The 18,140-nt window shown below is 47.7% G+C and overlaps 11 protein-coding genes across 11 annotated transcripts; 4 read left to right on the plus strand and 7 right to left on the minus strand.

Annotated features, from left to right (window-relative positions):
• Positions 1-200: 200 nt before the first annotated feature.
• Positions 201-890, minus strand: SERLADRAFT_442859 (uncharacterized protein; the record flags this gene model as incomplete). Its single annotated transcript, XM_007323437.1, has 3 exons — positions 201-478; positions 528-641; positions 686-890. The coding sequence occupies 3 exons, from the start codon at positions 888-890 to the stop codon at positions 201-203; spliced, it is 597 nt and encodes a 198-aa protein (XP_007323499.1).
• Positions 891-1,060: 170 nt separating this feature from the next.
• Positions 1,061-3,205, plus strand: SERLADRAFT_411465 (uncharacterized protein; the record flags this gene model as incomplete). Its single annotated transcript, XM_007323438.1, has 9 exons — positions 1,061-1,159; positions 1,236-1,325; positions 1,413-1,467; positions 1,540-1,654; positions 1,754-1,891; positions 1,941-2,212; positions 2,267-2,519; positions 2,573-2,741; positions 2,798-3,205. The coding sequence occupies 9 exons, from the start codon at positions 1,061-1,063 to the stop codon at positions 3,203-3,205; spliced, it is 1,599 nt and encodes a 532-aa protein (XP_007323500.1).
• Positions 3,206-3,384: 179 nt separating this feature from the next.
• On the minus strand, positions 3,385-3,791 carry SERLADRAFT_442861 (uncharacterized protein; the record flags this gene model as incomplete). Its single annotated transcript, XM_007323439.1, has 2 exons — positions 3,385-3,528; positions 3,591-3,791. 2 exons carry the CDS (start codon positions 3,789-3,791, stop codon positions 3,385-3,387), a joined length of 345 nt encoding a protein of 114 aa, XP_007323501.1.
• Positions 3,792-4,299: 508 nt separating this feature from the next.
• Positions 4,300-4,868, plus strand: SERLADRAFT_411466 (uncharacterized protein; the record flags this gene model as incomplete). Its single annotated transcript, XM_007323440.1, has 4 exons — positions 4,300-4,371; positions 4,539-4,584; positions 4,615-4,811; positions 4,863-4,868. 4 exons carry the CDS (start codon positions 4,300-4,302, stop codon positions 4,866-4,868), a joined length of 321 nt encoding a protein of 106 aa, XP_007323502.1.
• A 2,093-nt stretch (positions 4,869-6,961) lies between these two features.
• Positions 6,962-8,970, plus strand: SERLADRAFT_453364 (uncharacterized protein; the record flags this gene model as incomplete). Its single annotated transcript, XM_007323441.1, has 2 exons — positions 6,962-7,642; positions 7,707-8,970. 2 exons carry the CDS (start codon positions 6,962-6,964, stop codon positions 8,706-8,708), a joined length of 1,683 nt encoding a protein of 560 aa, XP_007323503.1.
• A 142-nt stretch (positions 8,971-9,112) lies between these two features.
• On the minus strand, positions 9,113-9,289 carry SERLADRAFT_401594 (uncharacterized protein; the record flags this gene model as incomplete). The annotated part of the gene is made up of 1 exon (XM_007323442.1): positions 9,113-9,289. A coding segment is annotated over one exon (177 nt), but the record flags the coding sequence as incomplete, so codon positions are not given.
• A 27-nt stretch (positions 9,290-9,316) lies between these two features.
• Positions 9,317-10,325, minus strand: cyc10 (putative terpene cyclase; the record flags this gene model as incomplete). Its single annotated transcript, XM_007323443.1, has 4 exons — positions 9,317-9,445; positions 9,496-9,787; positions 9,829-9,884; positions 10,119-10,325. The coding sequence occupies 4 exons, from the start codon at positions 10,323-10,325 to the stop codon at positions 9,317-9,319; spliced, it is 684 nt and encodes a 227-aa protein (XP_007323505.1).
• A 1,131-nt stretch (positions 10,326-11,456) lies between these two features.
• SERLADRAFT_442864 (uncharacterized protein) lies at positions 11,457-13,496 on the minus strand (the record flags this gene model as incomplete). The annotated part of the gene is made up of 9 exons (XM_007323444.1): positions 11,457-11,555; positions 11,616-11,909; positions 11,974-12,015; positions 12,069-12,093; positions 12,182-12,364; positions 12,418-12,539; positions 12,594-12,774; positions 12,840-13,156; positions 13,227-13,496. 9 exons carry the CDS (start codon positions 13,494-13,496, stop codon positions 11,457-11,459), a joined length of 1,533 nt encoding a protein of 510 aa, XP_007323506.1.
• SERLADRAFT_374117 (uncharacterized protein) lies at positions 13,495-13,683 on the plus strand (the record flags this gene model as incomplete). Its single annotated transcript, XM_007323445.1, has 1 exon — positions 13,495-13,683. The coding sequence occupies one exon, from the start codon at positions 13,495-13,497 to the stop codon at positions 13,681-13,683; it is 189 nt and encodes a 62-aa protein (XP_007323507.1).
• A 1,626-nt stretch (positions 13,684-15,309) lies between these two features.
• Positions 15,310-16,772, minus strand: SERLADRAFT_442865 (uncharacterized protein; the record flags this gene model as incomplete). Its single annotated transcript, XM_007323446.1, has 4 exons — positions 15,310-15,486; positions 15,536-15,958; positions 16,018-16,273; positions 16,330-16,772. 4 exons carry the CDS (start codon positions 16,770-16,772, stop codon positions 15,310-15,312), a joined length of 1,299 nt encoding a protein of 432 aa, XP_007323508.1.
• A 62-nt stretch (positions 16,773-16,834) lies between these two features.
• On the minus strand, positions 16,835-17,768 carry SERLADRAFT_401598 (uncharacterized protein; the record flags this gene model as incomplete). Its single annotated transcript, XM_007323447.1, has 3 exons — positions 16,835-17,129; positions 17,182-17,554; positions 17,619-17,768. 2 exons carry the CDS (start codon positions 17,401-17,403, stop codon positions 17,058-17,060), a joined length of 294 nt encoding a protein of 97 aa, XP_007323509.1.
• Positions 17,769-18,140: the final 372 nt, after the last annotated feature.

Here is an 18,140-nt window from a genome sequence, read left to right on the forward strand (position 1 = left end):
GTGTACTATACAGTTGATGAAGGCAGTGGCTGATGATGTCATAGGGTCTAGCCCGTATGGCCAGCTCCACTGCGTGAGAGAGTTAAGTCCAAAAGTAAAAGAAAGGCAACGTGGCGCGGGAAAGGGAAATGCCGCGTGGCATTTTAAAGTATAAGGTTAAAGCGGAGAATAAAAAGGAAAGGAGATGTCCGGAAATTGTGTTATCGTAACAGACTCACCCCAACCAACTCTGTTCCAGACTTTCCCTCATTTTTCACATGGTGAAGAGCTATCCTGATCATAACTTGATGTTGAGGTGCTAATGTAGAAGCTAGCATTTTGCTGCGGTGGTGTGCATGGAATGCATGGTTGGGAGTGTAACCTATAGCCTGAGAAATACTACCCGCACTGGAACCGGCAGACATAGGCATGGTAGGTGGAGGCATATTGCTGCTAGCAGCATGAGCCACCCCAATATGCTGCCTAGGGAATGATTGTTCTGTGACCAGGTCAGTACTGCGACCACAGACAAGTGAAAATTTACTCACCACCATGTTGTGCTGCCAAAGAAGCTCTAACAAGAGCCTGCCGGGAATTTACATCCATGCCATGCGATCGAGAAGCTACTTTGGTGAAGTCTAGATTGATCATTGATCCAAGCCCTATCAGCACTTAAGATTAGATTATCAAAATAAAATAACCATACCAACTGGTGTGCCCAACGTTCTACCAGGCTCTCCTCCAGCTTCGGCACGCTTGAGTTGGTAGTGTGCAGCACAATCTGGACAGCAGTGGTGACCAGATCCATCTTTGCCCTTGATGTACAAGAAGTGGATTGACCTGTCAAAGTCTGTACAACAACGGCCACAAGTTTTGGTTGATGGACCTTCAGTTGTGGGCGTGAATTCCATGATGGCTATTTTACTTACCATTTCACCCTCCTAGCGTGGTTTATATGGATTCTTCAAGATGAGTTGCAGTCCAATCTGAGTCAAGTCGAGCCCCAGGCTTCTGTGAATTCCTGAGAATTTGATGGCAACTCATTAACGGGCCATCCTCAAGCCATCCTCAAGCACACAACATGTGTATGAGGATCAGATATGGTTCTGAGTCAAATGAGGCCACAGAAATTTTGACCCAAGATAATGTCAGCAAGGAACAAATGGGGAAGCAGCGGCAAGTCAGCTAAACAAATTGACGGTTAGTCCTGCAATTCCGTCTACCTAAATAATCTTCCATATCCTTTCTCCCCATAGCATTATCTGCATAACAGACACCACCCTGCTTACACTGCACAGGCGGTTGATCAAATAGGAAGTGTACTATTAGACTGTGCATCCTACGTGGTAAGTTTTACAATATTCTCTCGTGCCTACCACATGTTCAAGTTGGTCAACAGCATAATACTAATATTTTTGTTCCTTTACATCTAGCACGTTATACTTCCCTCAAACAATGCCCAACCTTCTAGGTACCAATGGATACAAGGTAACCCCAGGTAGATGTGTAGCAGTGACAACCCAAGACTGTCATACTTACTTTATGTGCTTTTCCCCACAGCTCCTGATGTTATAATCCGACTGTTGGTGGAGAAATTTGTAGCAGATGGGTACTCCAACCCCAAAATTGTTACCAAACTCAAGGACCACTATGACACAGATCACCACTCTTTTTCGTGAGCTTTTACTAAGTGTGATACTAGGATATACTGACATGAATGGTTAAACCAGCTTGTCGTTATTGAAGAAAAAAAGAATGCTCTGGGGCTTAAAAGAAAGAGCTCTCGTGGCCAGGCACACACAGTCAATAGCATTGGACCAACCATTGAACGGGTTCAGGCACAGTTTCCTCAACAGGGATCACATGATATGAAGGAGATGTTGCAACAAGAAGAAAAGGTTATGGTGCCCCGGTAAGTTATATTATTGTACATACCGACACTCACAATGACATTATAATAGACAGGTCATACTGGACTACATGAATCTACACCATCCAGACGAAGTACAAGGACGGCTCAAACGACGACTCAAACATAGCTATTTCTGGACAGCAGGAGTCAACAAGTTGTGGTGTTTTGACCAGCATGATAAGTGGTGCCGCTTCCAGCTCTTTTTTCATGTTGAGCTGGAGCCTTTTTCTGGCTGTGTCCTCTGGCTGAAGGTTTGGTGGACAAATCACAATCCTTGTTTGATATGTGGGTGGTACTGTGACGTTGTGGAGAGATTGGGTGGTAAGTACATTTACCTCAGGCATTCCAAATTCTGATCATACTCTTGCGTGGCAGGGATGCCTCTAATCACACAAAGCAACCCCGGCACTGAAAATAATGGCATTGCAAATGGCCATACATTACTTCGCCATATGCAAGACTCAGCCCTAGACAAGTCGCTTCAGCATATGTTCAAAGGATCCCACTGTAACATCAAGCCCGAGATCTTCTGGGGTCAATTCCGAAGACGGTGGGCACCGGGGTTTGAGGCGCTCATTGAATGGGGAGTCAATGAGGGGCTCTATGATGCAGATGATGCACTCGAACGGTGGCGTGACTTCTATCTGCCCTTGTTGTAATGCGACTAACACAAATCTGTAGGCTAGTATTTCATTATGTTTTTATCCCTTGGATCCAGCAGGAGCTTGATTGCTTCATTGAGAGATTCAACAACACAAAGTCCCAACACAACTCACACAAGCTCTTACCTCACGGACACCCTATAGATATTTTCAACAAGCCGGAACAATTTGAGTCGCGCGACTTTGCTGTAAGTTTCTGTTTCTTCATTTCTATCACCCTGTTTACTTATGCATGCTTGTCCAGGTTAAGCTCCATCCACCATATCTCATTGAAGTGCGAAACAAGTATGCACCCCCTGATCATGCTGTCTTCAACTTAGTCCCTCCAGCCTTTGCATTACAAGCTTGCACATTCTCAGATGCCGCAAACTACCCACCAGTCAGTTGGGACAATGTATGGGACATTTACATCCACCTGCTCAAGCAGTTTCAAAGCCAGCCAAACAACATCGAATTCCAGGCTATGCTGGCCAAGTCTGCTATTTCCGACAACGCAAAAGACTTCATGCCGGTTGTACCTCTTCCACCACACCGGCAAGGGAGACCCGCTGTGGGAGGCGCACCACATAATGCCGCATGCTACTCATCAGACGAAGCAGAGACTGACTTTGAATATGAATGGACGGATGATCCGGATGGAACCTGGGATTGATTTACCTTAGCTAGTGTCTTGTAGTACATGTCTCATTTTCTTGCAATGTAATGTCTATAATTATGAATATAGAATTACAGTTTCTATTATCAAATTACCGGCCTCCAATCTGAGTCCTTGTAATGAATTTTGTTCGGATACTCGTAGTTAGCAGATGATGATCGAGTTTTGGGCCAACCCTACTTGAAGTCAGTAGAAGGCTTGAGGTCCGGTTTCTTCAAGGCCGCATGACTGGTGTGCTTGGAGTCCTTCAATACTCCCAGTGCCCGCAATACTGGGGACCTTGCGACGTCATGGAGGATCTTTGTTATTGAAGTTAGAATCTGCGGAACAGTCGTTCGGCTCATCGTAGTTAGCAGATGATCAAGTTGTGGGCTGACCGTACTTCCTTGAAGTCAGTAGAAGGCTTGAGGTCCGGTTTCTTCAAGGCCGCATGATTGATGTGCTTGGAGTCCCTCGATCCTCCCAGTTTGTGAGCAAAAGGATCCGAACCTTTGTGGTCAGTTGCTTCCTTGACTCGGAACTTGACAGAAGCTTGAGGTCCGGTTTCTTCAAGGATGCATTGGAGGATCTGTAGGGAGCTCATTTGAGCCTTCGTAAGTTAGCACTACAATAAATAATCGGGCAACTCATTTCTAAATTTCTTCTTTGAACTTGATGGAAGGCTTGAGGCTTGAGCTCCAGCATCTTTGACTTGACCTTGAAGGTTGGCACTTTGACATAACAGATCAGAAGAGGTGCTCCCTTGCAAACGGCTCATGCTCATGCCCTTTTTCCCATGTCCTTGTATTTGTTTCCTTGTTCCAAACGTGAATGTTGTGAACACTTGTGGATAACTTGACAAAGTTTCTGCTGCACTGACTTGAGATCCATGTGCGCAAAATGGTCATGTGAGCTGATTTTCCTAATTCGGCAGCCTTCCTCATTTTTTGTTTTGCTATGACATCTACAACTACCCTGCCTATCCACAACATTGTGTCTTTTGACTCGACTCATAGCTCTGAATGCTGGTATTGTTACTCCCTTCATGCACCTTGCATATAGGGCTCTGGTTTAGGTTGGCTCACGCTGTAAGGGATCATATACAGGTCAGGATGTTCTCTCTACATTCTGTACTTACTGATAATACGCTCATGGGGATAATGATAGTGGTGAAACTGGGACCAGTAAGTCGTTTTTTTTGTCAACCATCCCTGCTCGCTAACTCGCCTCTCAGATTTAATTGTTTCCATCCTCACGCCTGTCAAATACCAACACTGATGTCCTTTTTGCAACTATCATCCATTGCACTCACCCTAAATTGTCCGCCAGCTCTTGCACACTCAGTCCCGAGGATTGGTCCATATTCCCCGTGGTCAACGCGCAGATGCTCCAGCCAGGTGTGTCTGCTCTGCTGTCTTATTTGTCAGGTGCAGCCATTGTTCCTGCCACCGCCACCTCCCTTGTTACTGTGCCTGCTCCCCATGGTCCAATCACCCTCCTCATTCCACTTCCAGCAACTGGTGCGGCTCCTGTCCAACCCATCCCCCCTCCCAAGTGTACACACATCTACTATGGTGTCATCTTTGAGGTCCTAGAGAGCAGTGCTGCGGGACCGTTCTGGCTGGTATGTATCTACTGAGTCTCATCATTTTCATCCCACTGAATTCTTCTGTAGGGCTAAAGCCTCTCTTATTGGCACAGGAGTCGGCCGTGCTGTCTTCATTTGTACTACTTCAGTTGTATGCCCTGAAAGCACGTCTGTGACAATATATTTATTTTTTCTGGTCTCGCAATCTCTAAGGAAGCTCTCTCGATCTTAATTAACCTATCGCTGATCATCATTAACATATCTATAAATTTACAATATAATCTTTGTACAGTTTATCGGCCTTCAAAAAAATTACTAAATTTTAGATCGGCGTTCAAAATCGAACCGTAACCAAACGACCACCGTAGGCCTGCACAGTCTCCTGACCTTAATCCTATTGGACATGGGTAGGGTTATCTCAAGAGGAGGCTTGCAGAGTATGAATACCCTCCTAATGTTACGATACACAATTTTCGGACCTTTAATTTTCATTCTCCTTTTTAACTTTATACTGTAGTTTTCACACATTGTGCCATGCGGCACTTTCCCTTTTGTTCAAACTCCTCTTTCTCGCACGGCGCGGCCTTCCTTCTTATTTTAGCTACAAGTATCTCACGCAGTGGAGCTGGTCACATGGGCTGTGCTCATGACATCATCAGCCACTGCTTTTATCAACTGTACAGTACACATGTACAAACAACCCTGTAGTAGTATATATACCCTAATAGATCAAGGAGACTCCTCAGCGAGTCCTCCTGTTGTTTACTCACAACTAACTCAGTCCTACCTAAGGGGTAACCACTCCCTCATCACTACCTTTATAGTTTGTTCTAGTTGTGCGCCAGAGTAATTAACTCTTGGTTGTTACACCTAATGGGATGAAGGAGTTGTGGGAGAGGATTCAAGTGGAGTGGGAGAAGATAACAGTTGCAGAGTGTTGCAACTTAATTGAAAGCATGCCTAGGAGTATTTGGGTGGTGCTCAAGGCAAAAGGAGGCTATACCAAGTACTGATATTCCCTAGATATCTCCCTTGATGCCAAAAGTGAAAAAACTGTTGCAATGGTATTGCTGTTTTGAAATGGACATATCTTCACAACCACTGGGCCAAATCACATAACCCAGGAACCATTTCGTAGCCAAGACCAAGTATTTTTGTCAACCCCACCAAAGCTGAGCAAAGTTGGTGGTGCACTTTGCACATCCATCGCATTTAGGCCAAACATTGCAACGGTTTTTGGAGTCACTGTAATTCCGGAGTACCATGTGGGGGTGGGGTACAGGGCTACATAAGACCACTATTGCTATTCCTTATGTCTTATGTTCTAATCTATCAGGCAATCTTATGTTATGCGCTATGGCATATGCCAAGCGGCAGAGCACGAGGAGCGTAATTCCGAGAGTACCAAAGATTTGGGAGTTTGGACTTGAGGATCTCTGACTTTTCAGAAGTCTGGAAACCATGGCCTGTGGCATGGATATGACAGTAGGTACCATTATAGAATCAGATCTTGTATGCTAGAGTCGCCTCAAACAGTAAAAGTAAAGAAAAACAACACTATAGAGTTAAATATGCATTAGGAGGACACTACAAGACATTGTAAACCCTGGTCAATGTGGTACAGAGGTGACAACAACTTACCATGATTGGTGTGGTCTGCATTGCCTTACAATGTCAAGTATCCTGTTATGGGCATTGACAAACATTTATTGACCAGCCAAACAAAGCAAGGTGCTGGCGACTGATTCCACTGATGTCAACTTGGGTGCATGACATCAAATAGCTTTATTAACATTATTCTGCCCCTTTTATCATGTGTATTGTTTCTGTATTCCTTGCAATACTGATTAAGTAATGTAACAATATGGGAAGTTGAAGACAAAGCAAAATGACAGCAAAACAGGACTTGCACCCTACACTGCATCCTGTGAATTAATAGTGTGTAGTAGGCTTACACTTGACACTGTCATTATCCATCAAGTGTGTAAGACTATGTATGAAAGTGAACCAATAGTTCCACTGGGATGCTATTAATTGCAGAGTAGAAGCTTGGTGACGTAAGTGCTATTTGCTGCGGGGAATGACGTCGGGTTGTACGGGGTAGGTGCTTACGTGATGTGCAGCAGTGCCTCCCCTATGTGTATAAGTATCTTCCATCGATAACATCGCCTACGACTACCACAGACATGCCCGTCCCAGGTTTCCTTTCGTCCTTTGCAGACAAGGCCCAGTCCGCCATAAACGCAACCCCGCTTGCAGGCCACATCCCCCACACCTCTCCCCCTCCCCCCGCAGACCAAGCCCATCCCCTGCCCCCCTCCTCCTCCTACAAATCCCATGCACTCGAGTCCCTCCAGCACCAAATCCGCACTTTCGGTCAACAGTACATCGCCACCTCCACCCTCCCCGTGCAACGCATCATCACCGTCCAAAAGGGCGTAGCTCTCTCTTTCGATGCCCTTTCCCGCGACTCAAAGGCGCAGAGCAAGGAGCTTTATACCTGGGGGCAGGGCGAGGACGCAGATCTCAAGGACGTTTCTGACAGACTCGCCTATCTCAATTTTGTCCAGGGGTCTTTGGCTGGCACGTTGGCGAACAAGCTGGATGCCGCGAGGACGCCGTTCAAGGCTTTGAGAGATGCTGAGAACGCACTCGCACCCCGTCGCGCAGCGCGCCAGGGCCTTCAAAACCAGATCGCGCGTACGGAGCATGATCAGCTCAAAGGCTCAGAACAGCGTCTCGCAGAGCTCAAACAACAGCTCTCCCGCGCAGAAGCCGCCGACGAGCAGCCCGAAAAAGACGTCGAGCTCCTCAAGAGAAAGGCTCTCCGCGAGAGCGAGTTGGCAAAGTGGGACGCCATGCGCGAGGTAAGTTCCTTCCTCTTCCTCCCTTCTTATGTACTTGCTCACTCACTCTCTATGACCCACACAGTACGGCGAGAAAATCGTCCTCCTCTCACAAGCCTCAAAATCCATCATCGGCGCACTCCCCACTCTCCCTCCCTCCCCCTCCTCCCCCTACACCGCAGCTCCATCCACAGCAGCAGCCCGCGCCTCCCTCCAACGCGCCCTCGACAATTACAAAACGGGCCACATCAACCTTCCCCCTCCCTCTCCCTCTCCCTCCTCCCACGGCGGTGGCTCAGATATCGACGGCGACACCCGCTCCTTTGGCGAGAGCCACGCCAACGAGCTCGACAGTCTCGCATCCGAGTCGGACCACACCCAGCCTGGGATCCCACTCACCCCGCCGCCGCCTCAGCCCAGGAGTGTCAGTGGGACGGAGCAGGGAGGATCGGCGGAGGACGCAGAGAGGACGCGTTCCCCGCCTATCAACCCGTCTGCGCTCAACAACGCCCCTGCGCTTCTCCCAGCTCCCATCCCCTCTTCCTCTCCCAGCGCGTTCCCCTCTGCCCCTGGCCTTGTCGACACGTCTTCGTCGTCGTCCGCTCCAGCTCAGACGACGTCGCCGCTGACAATCCCACCTCAGCCTACGATCGCTGAGACGGGTGTCCCGTTGAGCGCGTCTTCTGCATCAGGTCCTGGGCCTAAGAGTGGGTCGTTGAAGGATGTGAGAGGGGCGAGGGAGGATGCGGGGGTGAGGAGTGGGGGTGGCTATGGTGGCTATGGGCAGACTCCGAGTCCCCAGGCGGCGACGACGGAGGCTGCGCATCCGACTGCAGAGGAGGAAAAGGCGAGGTTGGAGAGGGCTGAGAGGGAGCGCGTTGCTTCCTCGTCTGCCAATGAGAGTGCTCCGACGACCGCGACGCCCGGGTATGAGACTGCGGAAGAAGAGAAGAAACGGTTGGAGAAGGAGGAAAGGGAGAGGGTGCTTGCGGGCGGTGGTGCGAATCAGAATGTGAGTGCGAATGAAGGAGAAGGGGCGAAGAAGGAGGATGAGGATGAGGAGCTGCCTGCGTATCAGGAGATGTGAGACTGTTTATGACGCAAAGGAAGGAAGGAAGATAGGACGATCCTTACTGTACCACCACCTCAATTCGCCACGACAGGCGATCGGATTTACCCCTATATTTTGCTTACAACAATGCTGGGATTTGGATCTGGAGTGGATTTGATACGTGATATTTTACTGCGTTACTGATTCTACTGATTCTACTATGTATGTACATTAATGTCGGTTGGTTTGTCGATCAACGGACCGTCAATGCCAGTGGTCATGATTTTGTGACTTTGTAATTTGGTCTGTGAAATTGTAAACGTTGGGGTTGGTTAAGTTATGGAATTAGTACTCATAGGAAGGTAAGGGCAGGGAAGGAATCAATTTGTATTTTGTGATGTGCTATGATACAGTGAAAAGTATTGCATATCTCCATATCACTAAACTTTCTTCGGTAGCAAAACGACTGGCGCTCCCTCTTTCGCTTTCAGACCATCTTTACCTAAGTAACGCTCACATTCCCATGCCCAGCTATCATTCCCTCCCACCCAACATGCTACAGAGTCGAGATATCTTTGCACCTGGGTTATCAACGGCTTCGTCCCATGGTGGTAGGCTCTTCCGTAGTTCGATGCACTTCCGGGTCATGCCTTCATGAAAGTGTAAAACTGTAGGGCATCTCGTAGCCCCATTCGATACTGGTGCATGATGATGGTAACGAGATTGTGAGTGTCGTCTCCGCGAGCCTGTTGTCGATTATATGAAATGATGTCCTGTAGAAGCATAAGATTCGAAATATAATAGCTCCCAAATAACTACTGACATTGACGGTTATGATAGAATCAGTTGCGCAAATCTCGAGTTCAAGCACAACTAGGTGATCGAGAACTTGGTCGGGTGATATATCGAAGTCGGAGTCGAAGAGTATTAGTGCTAATGACGACTTCACGCCCGATGTTCCGCGTCTAACAGCGAAATATTCGTCAACAGTACGCAGATGGTTGGATTGGCGATCCCCGGCTTGCTGTATGACCGTATCGGTATATTCTTGAAACGTGTCAATGAATCGCTGCTGGTACCTAGGATTCGCTCCCCTTGTTGCCCGCTCCCGGAATCTAATTAAGAGAGCTCAGCTACTGTCATGAACAACACTTACTGCCAAACTATCTCGCTATAATTGGCTCTCCTTGAAGTCGGGGCTTCGTTGGGTTTCTGAAGACATTCATATACATGTTGGCCAGTGCTCTAACCCCTTTTTCATCCTCACGATCGCTGTATTCGTCGAAAATAAGGAGGGTAGCCATTAGATCGCAGCAGCCACTGCGAACAATTTCTGCCGGTACTACCATTCATATATATAGCTCGGGGGTATACTGAGGCTCTCACCTTTGTTCGATAACGCGAAGGCCAAAGTGCTTAGGAGACCTAGAAGGCCTTATATCTGACTTTTGGCTTTTTCTTTGTGTGCAACGATGCAGACTTAGCGATATGGCTTGCATCGTAGACTTCTATTTCTCGTGGCGTGAACAGTTTGAAGTCGAGAAACCAAGCACGAGAGGCCGCCCAAGTTTCCTGGGAGTGAGGGCTAAGAATTTGAGGCCAAGGCCAGCTGGTCATAATATTGGGAATATAAAACTCAGAAGGTCTCTCCATCGCGAGTGAGGTAAGGACTTCGACGTCGTTTTAACCAGTGTGCAAATGGCCATAAGTCCTGAGTCATGGTTCGATTTCGTTCAATCTCGTGTATATATTATCTTTTTTCTGGCGCTTCACTGGCAAGTCCAAGTTAGAGCCTCTAGCAGCCACACTGCCAATACTGTATATAGTCCTGATTTCCCGCGCGAAAGGAAAAGTCCGATAAGACTCGAACGCTCTTGCTGCCAAGTCATTGACCGAGGTCACGGTAAGAGCACTTTTACAAAGACTAAAGTTTACAATAATTCACTCATACTCTACATATAGATGTGTTTATTGGTTCCTACAGCCATCACATAGGTTTTCACAGGCCATCAGAACATTGAAGGGAAAAAGAGAGTGCATGATGATCACGAGTACTCGCCGTCTTTACTCGCCTGAAGCATGCGCCCATATGCATCCATATTTCAGCCTGGTGGTGCAATCCCAGTATATATGCAGTCAGGAAGTCTCATGATTGTGCAATCTAGACAATCTGCGCCGTGACGCTCGGACAGCGCCGATCAAAGATAAGATTCCTGACAGTACGTACCTGTAACGCTATATTTCATACCGGGATACCCACAAACTGGATATGAAAGATACATCACCATCATCCATCATCCCATCATGTCTGACACAGCCCATGATCAGAACGTAGAATTCATAGAACTTCATCAGAGCGCTCGCGATGTCACTTGAGAATCCAGCATGACGCTGTAACTTTGTCAAATTTGGACGTTTTTTTCCATCCTCGAGGCCAGCGATATATTTGGAAGGGATATAGTACACGAACATTCCGTAAGTTAAATGTTCAAGGGCGTTCTACGCAGTTAACGCCAGAGCCAAAAAATCTAGATGCAGAAGTAAGGTATAGGAGACAAGAAATAGAGGTAAAGAAAAAGGAGGGAAACAAGTGAAGCGAACCCATGAAGCTCGAGTTTTTCTATTTTCGTAACTTGGCAGTTCTGGCAATCGACAAGCAGACCGCCCAACTCCAGCCCCCAACAAAGGCCAAAATAAGAAACAACGACAAGAATAACGACAGGGACGATCAACGAGTATGAGATGGATATCATGGACGGTCATGGTGGATGGTGAATACAAGCATTATGCGAGTTCACACTCTATCACCGACACACTAGCGCGGAGGCTGTATACTCCGGATATCTTCAGACCGGCTGCTTCGATGATCTCTTGCCATTCGGTCTGTTCATGGTTGTGTTGAATCAGCAGTGTGTAATAAGATGTGTCGGGAAAGAGACTTACGAGTGATCGCTCGAGCGCGTTGAAGACACCCATCATGTGCACGCCCAGCGCGAGGTGCATCTTTGCGTTCGCGCCAAAGTTGGCGGGTACGTAGGCGGGCGCGGTGATTGAGCGGTAAGCCTTGCTCTTTGTTTTCACCACACCGTTCCCGTTCCCGTTAATGACACCATTAGAGTTGGAGTGGGAGTGGGAGTGAGAAGTAGCGGAGAGGTCGGAGAGGCTGATGGTGTCACCAGAAGGAGTAGATGAGATGGTAGAAGGGGTGGATACGTATTCGACAATTAGGATTTTGGACTGATTAGGAGATATGAGAGTGAGCAAAAGCTTCTTAAGGAGATGGAGGATGGAGAGGGCTTACCCGTCGGCCGGCAGCGGCCTTGGTGTTCTTCAGGATGGTTATCTATGGAACAGGTTAATAGGGAATAACAGAGGGGAGCAAGATCTTAGCCATACGCAATCAGCTTCTGGCCAGTCATGCCTGCGTACAAAATTGTCAGTACAAAATTGTCACACTCAGGTCGAAAAATAGCTATGAAAGGAACGGTGATAGAAGGCGGAAGACGTACAATATATATCGAAACATATATACTATATCCTCTGACGAGCGTGGCTGTGTGTGGAAAAAGTTGTGAGCCTCAACGACGATGCGACCTTCTTCGGCAAGTTCAGGTATGTCACGGTCAATGTTACCCTGGGCGATGGGTACTACTTCGGGCAGGTCCTGGATCACAAAATTACATTCTGGAAGACTATGGTAAAATGTTTTTAATTTTCTTCTTTTTTTAGGAAGCAGTACTCTTACCACTTCGCAAGGGAAATTGACAAATTCCCTTGTCCGCCACCAACATCAACGATTGTGCGAGGCCCAAGTCGCTTCCAAGGGTAGTCATTGACTATTGCAGGCTGGTAAACATCACCGAGGGACTGGACGTAGATAAAGGTCAAATTCAAGCTGACAGCTTTATCAATAGTACTTACTCGAACAGAGCTTGCCCACTGCTTTAGCTCAGCAGGATTCTGCTTCAGGTAAGCAAAAAGAGTGAGGGGAGTCTTGTGTGAGAGCTGGAAGGCTGTCTCTTTGGGAGATCTGGAGTGCTTCCATTGCGGGTGGGTTATGACATCTAAAAGTGAGCTGGCAACTTTGGGTTTTCCAGGTGTACTACGAAAAGATTGAAGTTAGACGCCATCATGATGGTTCAAGGATCAACGAAAAAACAGACGCACAGGACCCATTTCCGGCCATTGTTTCCTTTTCTTAGCTCAAGTGCGGGACGGTTGAGTGTGAAAACATCCTCCTGAGTTTCATGCACCCATCCTTGGCAAGCTAGGTACCGCATTACGGTCCTGAGCTTGGGGGCGGGGAGGTCAAGTTGTTTTTGCAGTTCAAGAACGTGAAGACCAGTCGCAGAATGGGGCGTCTCTGCAAGAGCATCCACGATTCCAGTTTTGACGAAGATGTCGAGGCATGATGTGTCGTACACTGCACACGATTGTTCGACAACCTTTTCGTAGGGAACTTGGAGGAGGTTTTTCAGTTGTCCCTATGAGAGATGGAATTTGGATGTGAGTGATTGTGCCAGGATAAAAGAGGTTGAGTGAGATAAGACGTACGATGGATGCTGCAGAGACAAAGTGGTATTCGGATCGATGGATAACTTCATCAGAGAGGTAGCCGAAGGTACAAAGAAAAGGCTTACCCAGAGCGAGGCGGCGTGCTTCATATAATCTAGGCGAGGTGGAAGCGTTGGAGTGATCCAGAGGGTGTGGTTCTTGTGAGGTGGTGGAAAGCTCGGGGAGGCCATCATTGCGTATTTCAGCCTGAATGGCGTCGAGGGCCTCGTTGAGGGTGGACTGAAGGGCGACCAGTTCTGTCAAGTTCATGACTGGTGATGTTAATGTAAAGGTGAAAGGGATTGTTGGCTCTTTGCAGACCTTTGACAGTGGCCGTTGGAATTTAGCCGTGCTCGGCACATTTATACTGAAAGACCTGATAGGTGATGCGGCTGATGATAATAATCCCAAAACCTTGCTGGGGCGTATGGCGTGGGTGTACGAGATCGATCTGTGACTATAGAGTCCCGAAGGGTGTACGGGAATCCGAAGATGAGGGGTCCGAGGGGGCGTAGGACACAGCACGTTTTTTCGGGGAAAAAAAGTTGGCTTATCCGGAAGAGGTTCATCAGCTAGGATTTGGATAAATCAGAAAAGACAGCAGCCGACCTCACACGTTTAGGAAACCTAGAAGTAATAGAATGCAACGTTTTTACGAGCTGGCAGCTCAGGTAAATGTTATTCTCGGAGGGCGATTCGAGAACCATGATGGCAGACGCTGGGACCCGATAAGCCCAGTAAGGTGTATAGCGTAGGCTATCGTACTAGAACCTTCTAATACCAACACACGTAGTTACAGGTTGAATGGGACGTACTACGTCCCATTCAACCTGTAACAGCCTGTAACTTGAAGCTCGCTTCAGTGAACGACGACCCTTGTGGCACCCAGATCCGAGGTATGTCGTTTGCCACGCAGTAGCCACGCCGTTCTGTCGTAATTCCAGTTATCGAACATCAATTTGTTTAAATCAACAACCGTATTTATTATTATCGTTTTCTCCAGCTCACAATTAAATAAATCTGATGGCCCATATTATTCTCAGCTATACGGTCTAGACATTCTGTTCAGCGGGCCCTTCCCAGTCTGCAGTGATGGTGATATGATAACATATTTATCTGAATCATACGATCAGCTCCCATTGCGTGTTCTTTCACCCGCATCGCTCTCTTGCACCTTTCCTACAGTGCTCATCGTGCAAGTTTATGTTTATGGGCTTTTCCGTCTGATGTCAAAGTCACGCATCTTTTACTTGTCGATTTGTTTTTACTCTCGACCACAATGCTAACGGTTGTCATCGAAACTATACTCATCAAAGCTCCCCATGGGAGTGATTTTCAGAAATCCATATTGTGTTCCTTCGCCTGTCTGATCTCATTTATACCCGGTCTGCAGCAATCTAGTCCGCATCCTGCCGGGAGTCATAAGTAACGGCATTGACATGTATCTGGTCACGGTACGAATCCTTCATTTGAATACGCCAGTATCACTTCGAGCCCCAATTTTTCTCATTTCAATTCGGTTTCTGATAGCATGCTCTTCAGGATCACACACACATTGTTAGAAGTTCTTATGGAGATAGCATCGCGCATCATGCATCATACCAGGTTGATTCTCTCAGGCTACTAGGCTACTCAATATACTCTGCCTGTTATCTGCCCGTCCTATATCAGTTTTGCTGCGATCCAGTCTCAACTTGAATGACTGGCGCTGAACTTTAGGAGTGTCGTCGACGTGATGCCCGATGAAGACCTTTGATAATCAGATTATCCATGCAGAATGCTTCTATGCAGAAAAACAACCAGTACTTATAGCAAAGCCCGTCTTCATCGGTTTCTGATTCTAACAAAGTGCATCATCCAATTCACCATGTTTTTGATGCCACCCTCTCGGCATCATTGATGTTGCCCAACAAGGCAGCACAGGTTACGACTGGGACAGCGCCATCATCAATCTCAAAGCCACACGAATCTAATTGCACCATTAACAAAAACACCAATATGCTAGAGAAATCTATGAAGTGGGAAGATGATGTAGAACACGGGGTCTGCCAGCGCAAATAACAAGATGCTGTCATCGTATCAGTCACCTTGTCTCCGCCAACCGCGTTGCAAGATGATCTTGCAGGAATTGCAGTGCCTCTTGAGAATCAAGGGCACGAGAGCGCTCCAGTACAGATTTCCCAGCAGTCATTTTCTTTCTCTCTGGTCTTTCAACACCTTCGTATGGTCTCATGCGTCGCAGATGACCCATTCGCCATGTCTGCATTATCATATCAGCCTAGTGACTTGGGTAGAGGAGTCAGACATACCTTCAGCTGACGAACCAAGTGTTCCAGTCCTTTGGTTACCTCTGGGTCATGGCTAGCAGCTTGTCGAATGTTGTATTTTCTCAGGGCATTCAGCCAGTCCCTCTGAGGGGAAGGGAAGTGAAGAGCCTCGACCTCTGGTTCAGGCACGGGTTGAATATCAAGAAACGCGTCAAGCGATTTGATGACCAATGCCTGTCCACCTCCAGCACCGTCAATGCCATCCAGCGTCCATGCGTGGAATCCCTGTACATAAGCCATCCAGTATTGCTGCGATACCTTTCGGTCAACGAGATTTTCGTAGAAATATTGGAATACGGTTTTTAGGGACTGATTGGCAATCTTCAGAGCTTCCACTGTCGAGTCAATATCTCCGGAGTCGAGAAAACGCGCAGCGTCACCCATAGCTCTGTATAGCGGAAGTGCCTGACAAGTAGTGTCCAATCAAACTGTTAAGACGCGTTAAAATGTAAAATAACTCTTACTCTGTCCTCCATCTCACGGAACAACCATGCATTTACCTTCTCAGCAGACCGATGGATATTTGACATCCCAGCGGTGCAACTATAAACTACTTCTTTCTCATCGTCAAGGTTGCATAAAACATTCGATGTAAGGCAGCCTCCCGGAGAAGTATGCCCATAGCGTTGACGAAGAGCCAACGAAGGCCATTCCAGCTCTGGCGGAAAGTCTAACGATGTTTCGTTTTGAGCTTCGCGGACTATAGGAGTAACACCCCAGCTACATGGAGATCCGGCATCAGTTGGTGAGTTCAAACTTAAAGTGATTCGACGAACCGATAGGCATGCCTTAACATCGATATGCAAGCAAAGAAGCCTAGCCATGCGGAAGTAGAGAGCCTTTCGGAGGTCCCCTCTTCCTCAAGTAAAGCAACCTTGACGTCCTCCAAGCACACACTGTCGACTAATTCTTGGCGCACGCGAGCACGGAACGTTTCGATGACGTGACGATTATGTTCATCGTCTAATGAGGCTTCTTCAACGGGAATGAAAGGGGCTACGCGCTGGAAGACGTGATGATAAGGCCTTAGACAGGGAGGCCATGTCTCTTCGAAGGTAGCCCGAGGGGGCCAGGCATCACCACCAGTGGAGATGAGATTATGCAGAGCAAGGCTTATAGGGTGATCATGATCGCTGCCCGACTCTGAGGTGTAAGCTACACAAGACCCATGATCAGCACCAGAGAAGTAAGAGAACGCAGACTGCAGGAGACAAAACATGAGACGGAGGCTAGTGCGGAAAGAGTAATCTCTTTCCATGGCCACTTCTAATATTGTGCCATATGATTGCATGTGGTCACTCACTCCGTCCGTAAGCATAGCTCCCGCTGAAAGAAAAAGAACCGTTCACTAAACTCTCCCCGTGCTTTCTCACAATCACTCTGAGTAGCGCTTTCCGCGGTCGTTCCGCGAAGCCTTGCTATGCAGCTGGTAATAGTGCTACACCGCTACAGCCTGTGAAGACTCAGAAAAGCGGCGAAGAGTGGGCTAACCGGATTTCAGGATCTAGATATGTCCCGCCGGGGTCCCGCCCTGAACAGCGAAGTATCGTAGCGAGGTCGCTAAAAAAGGTAAATACTTGCGCGGCGGTCAGAGTTTGAGGTCTCGACTGATTGATCCCGAAACTTACGATAATTGTGACAGGCCCCCTGCAAGCGCCCTGGTTTTTCCGAACTTGTAGTTTCAGGCGCACTCGACAAACTAGGGAAGCAACAGTTTGTGCAGACGAGCTTATAGACGAGCACGACCCGTCTCGCGCGTAATTGAGGGGTACTGGCTGCACATTGAGCTTCAGGTTTGAAGTACCGCAGTGTGTCCGGAAGCCGTGTGTCGGACTGAGTTCGAGTAGCATTGGCACCCTGTGAGTCTACGCAAGACCTCACACAGTGAAGACCCTCGGGGAACGACCTGGATCCTGGGATTTTGAGGTCCTAGCTGCACACACGGGCGTTAGGAAGTCCTGTCAGTCCGCATGCTACCCCACCACCGCCACGCCGTCGCCGCTGTCATAAGGAGGAACCGCAAGGTGAGATGATAACGCCAGTTACATGCACCACAGTGACTTACCTTGATGCAGTGATCTGAGTCTTTTGCGAGGATAACGCCAATTCTACATCTGCACAAGCTCAATCTTGCCAACTTGGGGTCGTCTGATATGATGGATCAGTTTCGCCATCTGAGCAGAGTAATTGATGGTGTTCAACTGATTATTAAGCTGGTAACGAACTTGAATTAAAGAGTGGTGAAAAATGCTCGCGGGATAGGAATCACGTTGTCACAGGTCATTCTGTTACTTGTCACAAGATTTCCTGTGACCCGGATTCCTGCTCAGGTTGACAATGTTCAACAACAATATCCCCATGATGGTGACAACGACATATTCAAGTTGGCTTTACTGTACCGGTCCATCGCTGTAAAGTGCACGCTTCATCTGATCCTATCAAAGTCCGTTTCCCAGACGCATCCCGGGCACCGTGCGTTTGTACATAATGCCAATACCCCACTGAGCAAATGGGCTGTGCAAGTATCATAAAGTTTGAACAGAAGATATCCCCCGAAACATTCCCGGCTGTAGCGTACGACAGAGAG

Source organism: Serpula lacrymans, assembly GCF_000218685.1.
Source record: "Serpula lacrymans var. lacrymans S7.9 unplaced genomic scaffold SERLAscaffold_15, whole genome shotgun sequence".
Lineage (NCBI taxonomy): Eukaryota > Fungi > Basidiomycota > Agaricomycetes > Boletales > Serpulaceae > Serpula > Serpula lacrymans.